This window comes from Dunckerocampus dactyliophorus, chromosome 18, assembly GCF_027744805.1.
Source record: "Dunckerocampus dactyliophorus isolate RoL2022-P2 chromosome 18, RoL_Ddac_1.1, whole genome shotgun sequence".
Lineage (NCBI taxonomy): Eukaryota > Metazoa > Chordata > Actinopteri > Syngnathiformes > Syngnathidae > Dunckerocampus > Dunckerocampus dactyliophorus.
This window is the reverse complement of record NC_072836.1, coordinates 20,216,972-20,234,487: the sequence shown is the minus strand read 5'-3', so window position 1 is coordinate 20,234,487 and position 17,516 is coordinate 20,216,972. Positions and strand designations below refer to the sequence as shown.

Here is a 17,516-nt window from a genome sequence, read left to right as displayed (position 1 = left end):
ATGATACCCAGTGGGATACGTTGTGGTCGTCTATAGGTCAGGACCGTGTATTTCTAGTTACCGTAAGTTGTACAAAAGTGATACACTGCTAATTCGTATTAAAAAACACACGACATAATCAACACAATGGCATGAACGTGCCTCTTCACCTCTCCGGGGCGCACGAGAGCGAGCGGGCGCGCGTGCAGTGTGCGCGCCCACGCGAGAGAGGAGCACACGGGCCGGCTCAGCAGCAGCAAGAAGGATGGAGGTCCGACCTGACAGGTTCAAGGCGGTCGCGGCCAAAACTTTGAGCAGAATTAACAGGTATTCTCTCCTATCTTTTTTTTTTCACGATGTTGATCACTCTATCTGGCTTCCTGTGCGCACGTTCTGTCACGTGCTTTTTCAATTCTCACGGTTTGCTAGCCTATACCGCCTAGAAAAAAAGTAAAAGTTTGTTTCTGGGTTTACATTTAAGGCGCAAACATCCAGAAAAAAGTAAAACGTAAAAAAAAAGTCCCAATGCAATGTAAACGAGTGGCAGTGAAAGTGCAGGAAAGTACTAAACGCCAAAGAAAAGGATTGGCGTAAGGATTGGTAAGGATTTTATGCAAAAAATACGTGTAAAAACAGCATATTTCGACGCATAATTCTTCTAAAAGTAAAATACATTTTCCCGCCTGACGTTTTCTAGTGCACCGATGACGCTGGTATTTGCGCTTAATTGTTTCTATTTCAAAAATAGTTTGCATTTAATTTCTTCAATAAAATCATCAAAACAGCTCCGTCGCAAGTCTCATTTAAATTATACATATAATAATAGAGTTGCTGCAATAATTGAGCAAATAAAATAGAATAAAGTCACCGACAGACACAAATATTATTATTGAAACGTATATTTACACTCATATTCACAAGAATGCTGTATAACTGCAATGCAGAATGCTGTATGGACATTATTTGAGTACAAAAAACATATTAAAGTTATGAATGTGCCCCCCAAGACTCATATTGATGATTTTTCCGTATGAATGTTATCATATTTGGAGATTAAAGTGAGTGATAGAGGCTCGTGCAATAACCTTTGCTTTAAGCTTGCGTTCTCTTAGGATTTGAGGTAGCAAGCAAACGTATAAATCCCGTCCTGAAATAGCCTGTTTTTCAGTCCAGCTGTCGAGCCACGCAAATCCCTAAACTCTCCCCTCCCACTCGCTCCATCCATCCCAGCCCATGTCACTTCCTCCGGCCGCTCCCTCCTCATCCATCCATCCATCCGTCCGTCCGTCCGTCCGTCCCTCATCCATTGAGACAAAGTCTACTTTCATCCTATCACGTGCGTACAGATTAACAGACATGCACATTTAAGGCATCAGGCGCTCCTTTTGCTACAAAGAAGCTCCATGCAAAAGGCAAATGTTTGTATGAATGCATGCATGCATTGCAACACGCATCTGTGTGTGTGTGTGTGTGTCTTGGGTGGACGGCCTCCCCCATGCGCGCCTCGGTGTGAGTTGGAGCAATCTCACCAGCTCACAGACAAAAAGCGTGATCCCTCCTGATGAAAGCAGCCAGAAGTTCATTTATTATTTAAAGATTTTCTCCATCAGAATGCATCTCCTGTTTCTATATTAAAACTCCACTAGGTAAGCACAAACAGCAGCACTGTAAGGTCAAATGCACTCTTTCGCTCTCACACTTCACCAGACATCCTCGCAATCATTTGAAACCGCCTAGAACATCATCAGCGTCGTGTCCACGCGCGCCATGTGCACGAAGTGCATCCACGTAAAAGACGTTTATTAGAACAAGGCTGGCTCCACAAGGAGAGGTTAGCCGCCGCTACGCACCAGGCAATGCAGAATGTAGCAGGTTATCCATTTTTAATCCATTTGACATCCGCTGGAGTGCTGCATTTTCATTTATGATGCACAGTGGCTCTGATAAAATATTCAAATTATGGAGGGCTGTGCTAATTACTGTTTGATCACGTTTGCAGCTTCTCAGGCTTTGACAATTTGATCACCTTTCAATCGCTCCTACGTCACAATGCACTGTAGTTTCATGTGTTGAATCATTCAGCGCTGAAACGTGTGAAATATTAAAGGAAAGCTGCTCTTTTTTTTCAATTTTGCCCATCATCCACAACGTGAGACACAAACACACGTCTTTCTCGTTCCTGTGCCTTCTAAAGATATAAAAACAGCTAAAAAGAGGGACGCACCTATTACGCCTAGAAAACTTGCTATTAAAACACCACAGAAAACAAGGTTTTCTTGTTTTATGTCCATGCTGTGACCTGGCAGTAACATGATAACATGGAATACTTACATGGAAGTACTGTAAGTATTACTAGTGGTTAGCATGTTGATAGACTCCAGCATGTCCCCATCACCCTAATGAGGGTTACGTGACATAGAAAATGAATGAATGTAATACTCGCTGTGTTTTGGTCATTTTAAGCATTAGTGGAACTTCCTTCCTGGGCGCACTGATTTCACATAGCGACGTAGAAAGGAACGCTACACCTAGCGTTAACTTTTCCAAACTCAAAAACAGCATCAGTGGCGGCAGCTACAGTATGCAGCGTTACCTTCCGCTAGTGGCTGACGCGCTGCGGGCGAGTATGAGGTGTGGTGAGGTGTCACAATGCCAAGAAAGTAGTTCTTGGGGGTAACAGTGTTAATAATAATAATAATAACAACAATGTTGGTCACATGATGTAAATGGGGCGTTGTTGGTGCCTTTTGGAGGTTTTATAGGTGGAATAGTTGCGTCCCATTACGTGCATTCTTAGCTGCCTCATTGTAGTTGTTTTTATGTCTTTACAAAGCACAGGAAAGAGAAAGACATTTGTGCTCTTGTCTCGCATAAGGCTTGTGGATGATGAGCAAAATTCCTAAAAAAGTTCAAAGTTGAAATCTGAGGACATGCGGAGCTGTGAAAGCCTCAGGGTGATGTAGCAAGCACACCTGCACGTTCTAAAGTGATCCAATGCCACACTTGCAGCCGAACGTTTACAATTACAACAATAACAATGATTCTTATTAACCTTCAAATTCACTCACACATGTTCACCCTTCCCAAAAACTGCTGTGGTACCCCGGTAGATAGCGTGAAAAAACTTCTTCTCAGTTTTTGGCTTCTTAAGTTGAGAAGAAATAAATTTGAGGTTAATTGGTTAGCTCGCTAGCTTGTCAGCATGCTCGCTAGTCTCGAGTCCCTGCAGCACAAGAGCTGCAATGTGACTATAGGGGTGTTATTTCATGTCTATTTAATGTTAGAAACCGAAATTAGAAAGTCATAAACAGGTTTCCTATGCTCTTACTATGAAAATATTCCATTTATTAACATTGAAGCCCTCCATCCATCCCTTTTCTATGCCACCTATCCTCATTAGGGTCGTGGGGGCATGCTGGAGCCTATCCCAGCTGACTTTGGGCGACAGGCGAGGTACACCCTGGACTGGTGGCCAGCCAATGGCAGGGCACATATAGGCAAACAACCAATCACACTCACATTCATACCTATGGACAATTTAGAGTCTCCAGTGAAGCTAACATGCATGTTTTTGGAATGTGGGAGGAAACCGGAGTACCCGGAGAAAACCCACGCATGCCCGGGGAGAACATGCAAACTCCACACAGAGATGCCCAAGAGGAGATTGGAGCCCAGGTCTTTCCCAACTGTAGTCCAAATTGGCATTGTAACATAAAGAATTGCTTTAGTCGAAGCCAAGATAAAAATGGGAACGATGGTTTATTCCATTGGAAATATTCGTGTTGTTTTTTTGTGTACTGTTGCAACTTCGGGTTAATGGAAGAAGCAGAGACTAAAATGACTATCCTCTGGCAAATTCCACGTAGATAAATTCAAAATTGAAGTACTACAAAAAAAATGTCAGAAAGGGGGCAATGAAGCAGCACGTTTATGACTGGGCTTGTACTTTTGTACAAGTATTAAGTACTGCATCACAGCTGCGTGTAATATTTGTACTCGTGCTCGTGCATAAGCTGTTGTTGGTGTATGCGGAGATTAAAAACACGGTGACACGCAATCAAACGCACAGCCAGGCCACAACATTAGGTACACCTGCAGCACAATTTCATCACAAGGTAGCGTTGTTAACGGTTGACTTGGATTGTTTAGCTAATGTGGATAGACGGCCTTTTAGAATTGTGTGCTCAGAAGCTCCACAGATGTTTACTATGAGATTATTGACATAACAGAGTGTGTATGTGTGTTTCCGTGTCATATATGTGTGTGGTGATGGGATAGAAAGAGAGAGTGTGGGAGGGGTGGAAAGTGGTGTGACAGGATGAGGAGGATGGGAGGGCGCCTCCCTGGGTGACACCGTCCCACCGAGACCCAATCTGTTCACTTCAGGGAGAGCGACTGGCTCACGGAAGAAGCACCAGAGACACGGCGGCTCAGAGAAATTGCAAAATAAAAGCAGGAATGTGGCAGGAAGGCCCCACATTGAAATGAAAGTGTGTTTGGGTTGACATCGACTACAAGACAGGAGCGATTGAACACGCGGGCGCTAATGAGCAAGGCGTCTGCTCTTATATAATATGTTTGCTGTGGGCCTCCCTGGCTGTCTCCCTGCCTCCATCATCCTCTTATGAGAGGATTACAGAGAACACTCAGTCAATTCATCATTTCATACACAGGAGCGCAAAGGTTGCAGGTCAGCAAGCGACATGTGAGTCGTGGGCGATATTGTAGTAACGTGATGAAAGGATGCAAAAGTGACTTTTTAATGATGTTCTAACAGCAGTGTGTGTCCCCAGAGCCTGCTTATGACCACCGGACCCCACACGCCCTGCTTGTTTTTTCTGGAAAGCTTTGCAAAAACAGCAGGCTTCGCTACACATCGTAAAGTAAAGCCTGGAGATGTTACTACTGGTACTTTCAAGGCAAAATACAGCGTTGTCTTCCATTTATAAGACAAGCAAGATAACTAAAATACAGTTAAACATTTAGAATAAAGGTTGTTATAGTATTTGTATATTTTAACAATTAATAATGAAATCCCACAGTAGTGTACTGGAATTGTGTAAAGGCCAAAATGTGTCCTTGACGCTGAATTTAGACAGTTTAAAAGTGCTTTTCGTAAGCCCTACTTTGACTACACCGTTTTGTGTGCCTGTAGCTTTAATGCTAATGAGCTGAGCACTTTTGTTCACTTTTTACTGTAACGCTACACCTGTCCAACGCAATAGATGCCATATATCACATGCAACCACGTAACATTAAGGAGAACACAAACAATAGCAACACCAGCATAGCTATGTGAGCTAAAATGCTAACGTTACACTCACATTGTAACAGCAACCCCATGCTGGCCTAGCTTACTTTGCTGAGGACACGCAACATGATCAAACGTAGCTGATGATCGCGTCTGTAGCTGATTGACGGATAGCTGGCAGAGCTCCAAGCTTTGTTTTAAGACATGTAGTGAAGCCTGCTTTTTGACAAAGCTGGTTTCTGTGCAGTGATGGGACGTCTACAAGGAGCGGGATCGTTTATGTCCTTCAGAAAGGAGGTTTTTCCTTCATGATGCCATGACAACCCGAAACTTCAAAAGCGACCGTTTGAGCGTCCATCCGTCTTCTTCCGCTTATCTGAGGTCGGGCCGCGGGGGCAACAGCCTACGCATGGAAGCTCCCCGGCTACTTCGTCCATCTCCTCCTGGTGGATCCTGGGGCTCTCCCAGGCCAGTTGAGCGACATACTCTCTCCAACAAGGCCTCCTACTGGTCAGACATGCCCTGAACACCCCCCCAGGGAGGCGTCGAGGAGGCATCCCGACCAGATGCCCGAGCCAACTCCTCTCAATGCGGAGGAGCAGCAGGTTCTACTCAGAGTTTCTGACAGTGCTTCTCACCTTACCTCTAAGGGAGAGTCCAGCCACCCTTGGGAGGAAACACATTTCGGCCGCTTGTACCCGCCATCTTGTCCTTTCGGTCACTACCCACAGCTCATGAGCGCAGGTGAGGGTAGGAACGTAGATCGACCGGTAAATTGAGAGCTCCGTCTTGACCGCAACAGACCGATGCAGAGTCAGCATCAGTGCAGACGCTTGTCGATGTCGTGTTACGTCCTTCCTTCACTCGTGAAGAAGACCCCGAGGTGAGGTACTTGGACACTTGGGGCAGGATCTCATCCCCCACCCGGAGATGGCACGCCACCCTTTTCCGGGCGAGATGGTTCAACTTTTTTTTTTAAAAATAAGGCGTATTCCCATATTATAACTTTTTCTAATTTATAACTTTATTTTCTGATAACATTTATTTTCTCATAATATTTATTAATAATAACTTTAAAAAAAAACTTTTTTTAAACTTTATTTTTACACATAATATTACAGCCTTATTCTCGTAGATTACAACTTTTTTTCCTTCATATTTTGGCTTTATTGTTGTTCAGTTACAGCCACGCATGCCCAGGCGACTAAAAAAACAGCCCCGGGCTGCACTTTGGACACCCCTGATCTAACACAAGTGAGGGAGATGGTAGTTCTCTCGTGTTGGTGCTCATAAATGGGCTCTCGGGGCACATCTTACTGCTGTAACATCAACAACATCACTTTAGCGTCATACGGGACCTTTCAGGTGTCCTCAGAAGTTGCATCCACGTTGAAAAGCGAGCGTGCGAGTGTGAAGAGCAGAGTTGGAGGTGTGAGTCCCTCCAGGCTTTTTGTGTTACAATTATGATATTCCAAAGGGCCTGAGGTCAGGTGGGGGGGGGCTACCGTCTTGTCATGCTCATTAATTGCTAGCCGCTTAGAGCAAGAAGCTGGTCCTGTTTAACATGAGCAGGTAGAGAGGATCACTGCAACTTTCATGTTAGAATGATGGAGTCCTACTCCCCAAGCATTGGCAAGTGTCCTCCTCCTCCACATAAACAGTAGCGCTTCAGTGCTTCAGTGCAGTGTTTTGTAGCGCGCACTACAGCGCTACAGCGCTACAGCACTACAGCGTTACAGCGCTACAGCGTTACAGCGCTACAGCGTTACAGCGCTACAGCACTACAGCGTTACAGCGCTACAGCGTTACAGCGCTACGGTGCTACAGCGCTACAGCGTTACAGCGCTACAGCGTTACAGCGCTACAGCGCTACAGTGCTACAGTGCTACAGCGCTACAGCGCTACAGCAAGATCATCCTTCAGTGTGAAGCAGCTGTCATTGGGGGTCATATTGGCTGTGGGCTAGCCTCGTTAGCTGGTAGCATATGTGTCGGTGTCAGGCTGCAATCTGTCTCCGCGACTAATGAGGATGCTTCCGCTGCCTCGGATTGCGCGGGAGAAGGTAGAAGTGAGATGCATCACATGCGAATAACAATCTGCAATAAGCCACCGCCCTGCAGAAGTCTGCTAAACCTTACAGTGTGTGCTTGTTTGGTTGCATGTGCACAATAATTCATACTAACAATCAAAAGAAGAAAAGAATAAATACCTATATACATGAAAAAATGGTTGTAATTGTACATTTAAATGTATGCATTAACAATATAATATCTTATTACAAATAATATGTAATATTATTAATAATATAATATATTTTTACTTAAAAACATTTTTTTGAAACAAATAATTTCAATATTTTAAAAACAATGTAATAGTAGTCATAAAATGCATTTAATTCCAAACAATGAACATATTTGAAGATTTTATTTAATTATTGTATATTTATGTAAAGATATTTTTTTCATTGAATTATTTTTATTTGATTCATTTATAAACTAGTAAATATTTCAAAGAAATATTCACCCATTTTTGGAGATGTTACAGAACAGAACATGTGGACGAGGATGTAAGATGGGCGTAAAGTAATTACACTTGGGTGTTGATCCAAGACATGTCGTCCATTTTAGACCCAGTATGGCGCTCATATGCATATTCATGTGCAGTATTTGGATGCTTGTAGCCTTGGTGGGGGTGTCCGTTCCATGTGCTCCGTTCCATGCTAGATGAACAAACTCAAGGCTGCCCGGCGTATCGTTTAATGTGGCTTCCAAAAAGGAATAATGAATAATAATGCAAAATGACACTTTTTAAAAATGATCTTTTTATTTATTTATTTATTTTATTTGTAAAATGGTTATATTACATTTAAAAAAATAATTAATTTAAAAAATAACCCAAAAAACATGTATTTTTTCTTGCTAAATGTATTTATTGTCAGAACATTTGTATTATTATTTTTTGTTGCATGTTTTTGATCACCTGCACGTGTGTCTTTTATAGTGCGGATGTTGCATCAAGCACTGCTTCTTTGAATTGCTCTTGGAGACTGGAGAGGAAATGCTAGCTCTATTTCATACGCATTTTATGATTGTTTGATTGGAGACATGTCCTGTCATCGGAAGCCATGTGACGCGCTAAAACGCTATTGTAAAGAAGACGTTAAGGCCAGAATAATAATGTGTCGTCATGGGGAAACCACGCCCACCGCTGTCTTGTCCCTCCATATTCATTTCCGGAAGTAAATCATTTTTATAATCCTAATCTGAATGTTGTGACAGATTAAGAGAGAGAGAGAGAGGGAGAGAGAGGGAGGGAGGATGCAGATGCAGATAATCTGCGACAAATTCTAAAACGCTGCTGTTCGCAAGAATCACTTTATGTTCACTGACTTTTACTTGATAAGCGAGTACTTTTTTATTTGTTAGTTGCTCTGCTGCTAGTTTGAAGGTCTAAAGAGACGATGCTGAGGAGGCAGGAGGCAGGAGGGATGAGTGGGCTGCAGAAACGTGGATGCATAGTGACACGTTACGGTGTAAAAAGATATGGTGAATTATTTATCTCACCCAAAAACGCATCAATAATGAAGCAATATCAGACTCCAGCTTGTGTGTGTGTACGTGCGTGTGCTTGTGCGTGTGTGTGTGAGTGAGTGAGAGAGAACAACGAGGGACATGATTCATCCCAAATGTTCACGGCAGTAAAGGCTTTATTTTATCGGCGATACATAAACACATGGTTACGATGCTGCGTGTGCTCCTATACGTCGTTGTCCAGCTCACTGACTAAGTGGATCAGCTCACAAGCCGATGCCCACGTGCACGAAAACATGCAGTCACCTTCAACCCTGCAGTGTATGTGGTCATGGTGACTAGTCTAACACCCTCGTGACGCTTTTTAGCCAAAGTCATGTGATTGTTAGGAAATGGCCATGGTTTGACACTAAAGACAAACTTCCATTTGGGTTTTGAAGCCATAAAAACAATATACAGTACATATATCTTGACAATGGTCAAGCTGATCCTCCTCATCCTCTCCTGCGCCGTCAGGTTGATTGACAAGCAGCAGCCCAATGGAGAAACCATCGAGCTGTCAGCGGAGGGCCGCCCTGAGCTGGTGCAGGAGAAGGAGCTGCCCGTGGTGGATTGTACCTGCTTTGGCTTGCCCAGGCGTTACATCATCGCCATCCTGTCCGGCCTGGGCTTCTGCATCTCCTTTGGGATCCGCTGCAATCTGGGCGTGGCCATTGTAAGCATGGTCAACGACCACACGGTCTACAAAGGCAACAAGGAAGTGCTGGTGGTGAGTGTGCAAGCGTACTCTCTGTTGCCTCTCTTTGGAACCAGCTGCATGCATGTCATGGAGCTCAGGTCGTATGCTGCAAAAGCACCCTTGTGACATTATAGGCTTTCACGTGCGTAGAAATCAACATGCAACGTATTAGAACGAGCGAGAACAAAAAGTTGTGGCTGTCCTCGTCCTTTCTCCTTTAGGCTGCACAGTTCACGTGGGACCCGGAGACGGTGGGCATGATCCACGGCTCCTTCTTCTGGGGCTACATCGTCACACAGATCCCCGGAGGTTTTATATGTCAAAAATTTGCAGCCAACAGGTGAAAAATCTCACGTTAACAATCTGGAAGACTGCTCTTTTTCCCTGGATGAATAGTACAGTAGTAGTTTAAGTACAGTAGCTGTGCTCATATGCTCCCAGTGGTTTGGACAGAATTGTCTTATTTCATGTTTTTAAAAAATAATGAAAAATACCGTTTATCATTTTTTTTTAAATACAATTAATTTAATTTTTTTTAGATGTAAAAAAAATGGTAAAAAAAAAATACAAAGCTTCCTAAATTAAAAAAAAAAGATTATCTATCGCCAACTACTCATATTTTGTTTTATTGCCATATTTCCAATTATTGTCATTAAAACAGTTGGCATTGTAAATAAACTAATAGAAATCAATTAGTGAAATTAATGCAATTTTTACATATTTTTTTTGATGAATTTCAATTGGAATTTTGTTAGATTCATTTTTATACTATTTTTAATCAGTTTTTGTTCATTTCATATGATAACAATTTTAAAATTCCTATTCAATTATACCATTTAAATAATATTTATATATCATTGAAATTGATTTTTTTTATAATTGTATACTGTATATATATATATATATATATATATATATATATATATATATATATATATATACTTTAGATTGAATTATACACAAATAGTAATTGAATTGTATATATACAGATACTGTACTTTATATATATACTGTAGGGCCAACTCAATAAATAAAAAAACTAACAAAACATCAAGCACACAAAAAACACAAAAAAGCGTTTAAAAATGCAAAAGGTTTGCCAGTCTATACTGTATATACTGTACTGCATATAAATATTGTTGAGTCTCCAGTACCTCCTGAGGCATCTTGTTGTGTCCTTTGTGTGTTCAAGAGTGTTTGGCTTTGCCATCGTGGCCACGTCCACCCTCAACATGCTGATCCCATCTGCCGCTCGCTGCCATTACAGCTGCGTCATACTGGTCAGAATATGTCAGGGCCTTGTTGAGGTAACGTGCGCGTCTGTGTAGGATCGCATGGAACAGGAAGTCCCTTCCAATGACTGGCTTGTGTGTCCTGCAGGGTGTGTCGTACCCAGCCTGCCACGGGATTTGGGCCAAGTGGGCTCCTCCACTGGAGAGAAGTCGATTAGCCACAACGGCCTTTTGCGGTGAGCGCGGCCTTAATGACACCTTATGTCATAAGCAGGCGTGCATGCATGCAACCTAATGGAGCGTTGGCTTTAATTCATATTTCTCTGTCAATCACTGTTTTTGGTGACAGCATATTCACTTACCGTGTTTTCCAGGCTATACTGTAAGTTGCTCCGCAGTATAAGTCGCACCAGCCAAAAATGCACAATGAAGAAGGAAAAAAACATATATAAATGTATTTTTCTCTTCTCGGGGGAGATGTATTTTATAAAATCAGAGACCGAGAACAGACATTTCATCTTGAAAGGCAAGTTACAGTAATAACGATAAAATGAGAACAACAGGCTAAATAGGCGTAACGTGAACAGGTGGTATGCTAACATAACATATTAACACTTCTTCCGATTATTGGAGCTTATGATTTTCTTTTTGGGGGGAATTTGAGTTCTGTCTTTCTCAGTTGTCTTTATGCAGTACGTTGATGTTTACGTTGTACGTTTTCAGTGGTGCAGGAGTGACAGGAGTAGCAGATACTGGCCCACAAGCCTAGCGCGCCCTCTCGCGGCTGTCTGCACTGAAAAGAAAACATACATAAGTATAAGTTGTTCCGGAGTAGAAGTTGCAGGACCAGCCAAACCCTGAATAAAAAGTGTGTCATGTAGTCTGGAAAATACGGAAATACTTTTGATTGTTTGCAGCAAAATGTGAAGAAAACATTGATTAAAGAGAAATTTTTAGATTTTTGAACTTAATTGAATTGAAATGCTAATCAAGTGTATTCCATTTAACAACATAATGCACAAATCATCATTGATGTTGATGCACAGTGCAAGGTAAAAATAAAAATCTAAGTTGTCTGACTAACCTGATGTTGAGCATTTTTTTAATTAATACCCGTTTCATCTTATAATTTTTTTCATATTTATAATTTCCATGAATTTTGCTAGTAATCTGTCAATCAAATTCCACGTGAAGCAAGTTTAAAACATACTTTTATACGCAAGTGCAGTGTATTTACTATTTATTTCAATGCAATGATGGCCAAAGTGTGGCCCGGGGGCCTTTTGAGGTCTGTGGTTTGTTTTTTTTAAAGGCTCACGACACCTGACATAAAATAAGTTTAAAGTAAAATATATAAGTAATAATAAAAAGTAATTCAAATCAATAAATAAAACAATTTAAACTACTTTTTTTTCACTTTATTGACATGAAAAACTAATAAAAAATAAGAATGAATAAAATAATAAACAAATGTTCGCCTTTGTCTTTAAATGTATGTACTGCATGTGACATTTTTGCAAAATGAAAACAACATACGCATTAAAATGTCATCCTTTCATTTGTCAGTTTGCGGCCGTCGGTGGAAAAAGTGTGGGAACCCGTTTTAATGGGACAGTAAACATAAAAATAGCCTCCAAAAAAGACACATTTGACCTATTTTGAAAGCCAGTGACAATACACCGTATGCTCGTGTTTGAAGGAGCCATGGATGACGTGCTTCTATGACTTCTGGGGACCCGATGCTAGTACTTGATCTAAAAGCTGGGCGGGGATCAGTGCACACATGTGTGGGGGCCAAATGTGGCCGTCTACACATTTAAAAGCAGATGTCGTGTAATGTACGTAAAAATGTGTCCATGATCGCAAGTAAGTTGTTGACTTGTTGCACTTGTAGGCTCGTACGCAGGGGCGGTGGTGGCCATGCCTTTAGCCGGGATATTGGTGCAATACACGGGGTGGCCTTCTGTATTCTACGTCTATGGTGAGCGTCCCCATAGCCGCGTACATTTTATTTAACCCTTTTCTAACAGCTGTCATTGAACTCTTCTTTTTTCCTTTCTCACTTCTTACCCCTTGAACTCTCCTAGGCAGCTTTGGGATATTCTGGTACGTGTTCTGGATCCTGGTGTCGTACGAGAGCCCCGCTGCCCATCCCACCATCTCACCGGAGGAGAGGAAGTACATTGAAGATGCAATCGGGGAGTCTGCGACGTTTCTCAACCCTCTCCAGGTACCCCAGTATATTATAATATGATTGACGCACACGTATGCTAGCAATACATGATGTGAGGGCATCCATGTGCGTTCTTGTTACTAAATCAACACATATTCACACTTACCGTAAATTCCGGTGTATAAGCCGCACTCACTAAATGTAGAGGAAAAAACAGGTTTGTACATATACAAGCCTCACCGGGGTATAAGCCGCACGTGTCCATGGCATAAAGTGGCATATTGTGGCACACACAAGTCCGCAAATATGCCAGCTCTTTATTTGACGAGCTTGTCAACCCATTGCAGGAGGTGATTACTCAATAGAACAGTCTGACTCACAGTTTCATCTTACAAACAACATTAAATTCATCACACAGCAACTTCACGCTCAAACGTTATACCTCAGTAATGTACAAACATGTGCAAACATGAAAACAACATGCTGCCTCTGTCCACCAGAGGGAGCCAGTGGACCCGGAACCCAAAGCCCGAGGGAGGCTGACGTCATTGCAGCGCCCCAATGAATGCATTGTTCAGACCCAAGTCCTTATGGGAAACCTTAAAATGTTGTTTTGTTTTTCAGTGTAGAGTGATATTGTTACATATTTGTATATTTGTCAGGTACACCTTTTCAGTGTGAAGTTGCTATGTGATGAATTAGTGTTCGTAAAGTGTGTTTAGTGTGTCAGACTGTTATGTTGTTATATATAATGACCTCCTGTGATTTCCAGTGGGTTGACAAGCTCATTGTGAGTGCACTGATAGCTCGTGATTGGCTATTGTTTCCTCACCGACTCACGAGCGGCACAGTATTTAAACATTAGTAGCAGTTCTGAAGTAAAGGAGATCACAAGATTAGAATTTAGCCATAAATTAGCCGCAGATCTGTATAAAGATGAAGATGGGTTCAAAGATGAAGAAAAAAGTAGCAGTTTACACACCAGAATTTACGGTAATTCTTTTTGCTGTCAGAAATTTAAGACGCCATGGAGGCACTTCTTCACCTCCATGCCAGTCTACGCCATCATTGTGGCCAACTTCTGCAGGAGCTGGACCTTCTACCTGCTGCTCATCAGCCAGCCCGCCTACTTTGAAGAAGTGTTCGGCTTTGAGATCAGCAAGGTGAAATCACACAAACTCCGGCTCCTAATTGCAACCATTTTTTTGCTTAGTACATTTTGCTCACTTCCACTTTACCTCTTTCAGGTGGGCTTGGTGTCAGCTTTGCCCCATCTAGTGATGACCATTATCGTTCCCCTGGGAGGCCAGTTGGCCGACTACCTGCGAACACACAACCTGATGACCACCACCAACGTCAGGAAGCTCATGAACTGTGGAGGTGAGGGGGTGCATACGGCTTTTGCATTGGACGTCATTATTATTCTTAATGCTATTAATGCTTAGTGCTTCATTCCAGTGCACAGGTTTTCAAAGTGTGACACAGTGAGCCTCCCCTCAGAGAACATAATACAATTGGGACCTCCCCCATGACCCAAAAAACATCATTTGTGGAGTTTCCTGCTCACCCCTGTGACTGTTGAGGGAATGCTAACTTGATCAAATGAACATATTGATTTTTCTCACCATATTTCTGCATGCAAACATGGAATGCAATTGCAACTGGTCAGGCTAAAAGGCTCACGCACACAATGCAGCCAATCACGACACTTGATGTTGATGCAAAGACGCGGGAAGTAACATGACTGTGGGAGAGGTGTCCGAAGGAGACCCCACCTTCATTTTTTTTTCTTCAATCAATGATACTGAAATAACTCTAAGACAGTGAATCTGAAATTGACAGCCTCTTGGTGAGTCTCGACATAAAAAAACACTTTTGCTTTTTTCTTTATTTTTTCAAGCTGCTGCGCCTCACTTGATGTCTCCTGGCGTGTCACGCTGTGCAAACCCTTGACAGTGTGTCCGCTCCAGGGGTGTCCAAAGTGTTTCCACCTTGGACCACTTGGGTATTTAGAAAGACGTTATATATATTTCACGAAAGTCAGTTTTGTGATAGAGGTGAAAAAGCATATGATTCGGATCAACTTTGCTCTTTTTCACATTCTTGCTGGGGTTTTTTTAAACATTTCAGCATTCTTCTGAAATAACACAAAAGCTAACACTTTTTCTCATAACAGTAAATTGCGCCTTTGTTTCATTAGAATACAACTTTTTTTAATTCTCGTAAAATTACAGCTGTTTTTCCATTTCTGCTGCTTCATTTTCCAAGTATTTCAACTTTGTCTTGTTAATTTGCTTTTATTTACTAACTTTATTCCCATAATATTTTTCCTTATTCCCATTATATTAAAGCCTTTTCCCAACCTAATTTTCCCAGAATTACTGCTTTGTTTTGCTTGTTTCTCAATTACAACGAAAAATGTGTTTTTTCTTCAATATTTCAACTTTATGCTAGTAAAATTATGTTATTCTTTTTCACAATATTACGATTTTATTCTCATAAAATTATGACTTTTTCTCATTAGATTACGTTTTTCGCTTTTCTCTTAATATTTTGACTTCATTCTTGGAAATTTACTGTTGATTTTTCTATTTTTGCTGCTGTTGTTTTTTTCTTGTTAAATTCTATTTTTACAATGTGCTGCGGGCCAACAAAAAAACAGTTGTGTCCCCCGGGCGCACTTTGGACACCTCTGGCATACATTATTGTCACGTTTTAATGTTTGCATTCTTGGACATTTTGAGGTTTTGGAATGGAGGCCACCCTCCTGCTGGTGGTGGGATATTCTCACACAAAAGGTGTTGCCATCTCCTTCCTGGTCCTCGCCGTGGGCTTCAGCGGCTTCGCTATCTCAGGTATGAGAGAAACGTGCGAATGGCGAAATGTTTAACGTGACTGTTTTTCATACATTTGTTTGTCACGCTCAGGTTTTAATGTCAACCACTTGGACATCGCCCCTCGCTACGCCAGCATACTGATGGGCATCTCAAACGGGGTGGGGACATTGTCAGGGATGGTGTGTCCTCTCATAGTGGGAGCCATGACTAAACATAAGGTAAGATAATGCATTTTTAAGGAGAAATGTTTCGATTCTAACTTTTGCCATCATTTTAGACACGTGAGGAGTGGCAGTATGTCTTCCTTATAGCTTCTCTGGTTCATTACGGAGGAGTCATTTTCTATGGTAGGCCTTAATAGCAATAGAGTTAAGAATAATAGACTTCTTTAAAGACCTTCTCTTTCTTTCTAGGACTCTTTGCATCGGGAGAAAAGCAGGCTTGGGCCGACATCGAGGACACCAGCGAGGAGAAGTGCGGCATCATCGACGAGGACGAGCTGGCCAACGAGACGGAGGACCTCTACCGTGGCGGCGGCCAGTACGGCGCCATGAGCCAACAGGTGGTGGGTAGAAACGGCGGCGGGGCCGGAGGAGGCGGCGCCGGATGGGTTTCGGACTGGGATAAATCAGAGGAGTACGTGCAGCCGCCTGGGTACAACTCGTACGCCAGCCGGGGCGTCGAGGAGAAGGAGCTGACGTAGGAGAGAGACTGATGGAAAGCGTGTACAAAACGAGAAAATGAAAGAATGGAGAACAGGAAGAACTTGCTGTGTGCTTTTGTACAAGAACAAAAGCATTTTTCTGTGTGGACGTGTGTGTGTGTGTGTGTGTGTGTGTGTGTGTGCATGTGTGGATGTCTGTGTTAGATGATACATTTATTTAGACGTCCTCCATGATGCTTGGCTGTGATTGGTCCATTTCAATGACATCACAGAGGAGGAAGTACAGCAAAGCATTTCCCTTACTTTACATTGAATTGGATTTCAAATTCAATGTTAAAGCTGCACTAACGTTTTTTTTTCAATGAATGCGCCGTTTTTGTTCATTAAAGTTATTAAATGCAAAAATGTCATGATGACATCCCCCGCAAATGATGCCAAGGTGTTTATTTGTGGTATTATGAAAGGCCTCCTCTCTTATTATGTGTGCGTATCTAACACATGTGGTGTCTCCATGACGCTCACCTGAGTCTGACCTAACTAGGTCATACCCATCTAGGCTCATGGGTCACAAGGCACGCATCCCGAGTAGATCATCCGACACTCTGGACATTGAGCTGGGATGTCAGGTAGAGAAAGGTCAAAACATGGCATGTGCGTGTGAGTCTGTTTCCTTTTTCTGCCAGTGCAAATTTTTCTAGTACTTAAAAAGGCAGCCACATTTGAAACGGGTGTGTGAGGTTGTCTCTATGTGTGTGTGTGTGTGTGTGCGTGCGTGCGTGTGTGTGTGTGTGTGTGTGTGATAGTGCTGTTGTGTTGGTTGGGTACAGGTGCTGAAACATTTTGCAGTGAGCATGTTATAATGAGCACGGTAGTGCACCCCCTCATCCCGATACTCCTTTAACACACACATACACAAGGTGGTCACACTCAAATGCACTGCGCAGCGTGCAAAGGGGGTGGTGGCACACTGCATTGGGCACCTATGTGGCTGTAGAGCCGCACGCACTTGATGAAACATATCATTTCTTTGAAAAAAGAGTGAGTTTTGGATTTAGACGCTACTATAGAAGCCCTTTAAAAGCAGTGTTCCATGCATGTTGGTGCACTGGCA

At 42.3% G+C, this 17,516-nt stretch overlaps 1 protein-coding gene across 1 annotated transcript; it reads left to right on the top strand.

Annotated features, from left to right (window-relative positions):
• Positions 1-142: 142 nt before the first annotated feature.
• slc17a7a (solute carrier family 17 member 7a) lies at positions 143-17,295 on the top strand. The gene is made up of 13 exons (XM_054760165.1): positions 143-306; positions 9,277-9,529; positions 9,721-9,839; positions 10,692-10,806; positions 10,880-10,967; positions 12,626-12,712; positions 12,819-12,961; positions 13,918-14,067; positions 14,152-14,284; positions 15,649-15,759; positions 15,832-15,959; positions 16,019-16,088; positions 16,155-17,295. The coding sequence occupies exons 1-13, from the start codon at positions 245-247 to the stop codon at positions 16,442-16,444; spliced, it is 1,749 nt and encodes a 582-aa protein (XP_054616140.1). The 5' UTR covers positions 143-244; the 3' UTR covers positions 16,445-17,295.
• Positions 17,296-17,516: the final 221 nt, after the last annotated feature.

Coding starts and splice junctions, on each gene's coding strand:
- slc17a7a (XM_054760165.1), top strand. CDS start 245: ATGGAGGTCCGACCTGACAGGTTCAAGGCGGTCGCGGCCAAAACTTTG. Junction 307..9,276: donor ACTTTGAGCAGAATTAACAG/GTATTCTCTCCT, acceptor CTGCGCCGTCAG/GTTGATTGACAAGCAGCAGC. Junction 14,068..14,151: donor TCGGCTTTGAGATCAGCAAG/GTGAAATCACAC, acceptor TACCTCTTTCAG/GTGGGCTTGGTGTCAGCTTT.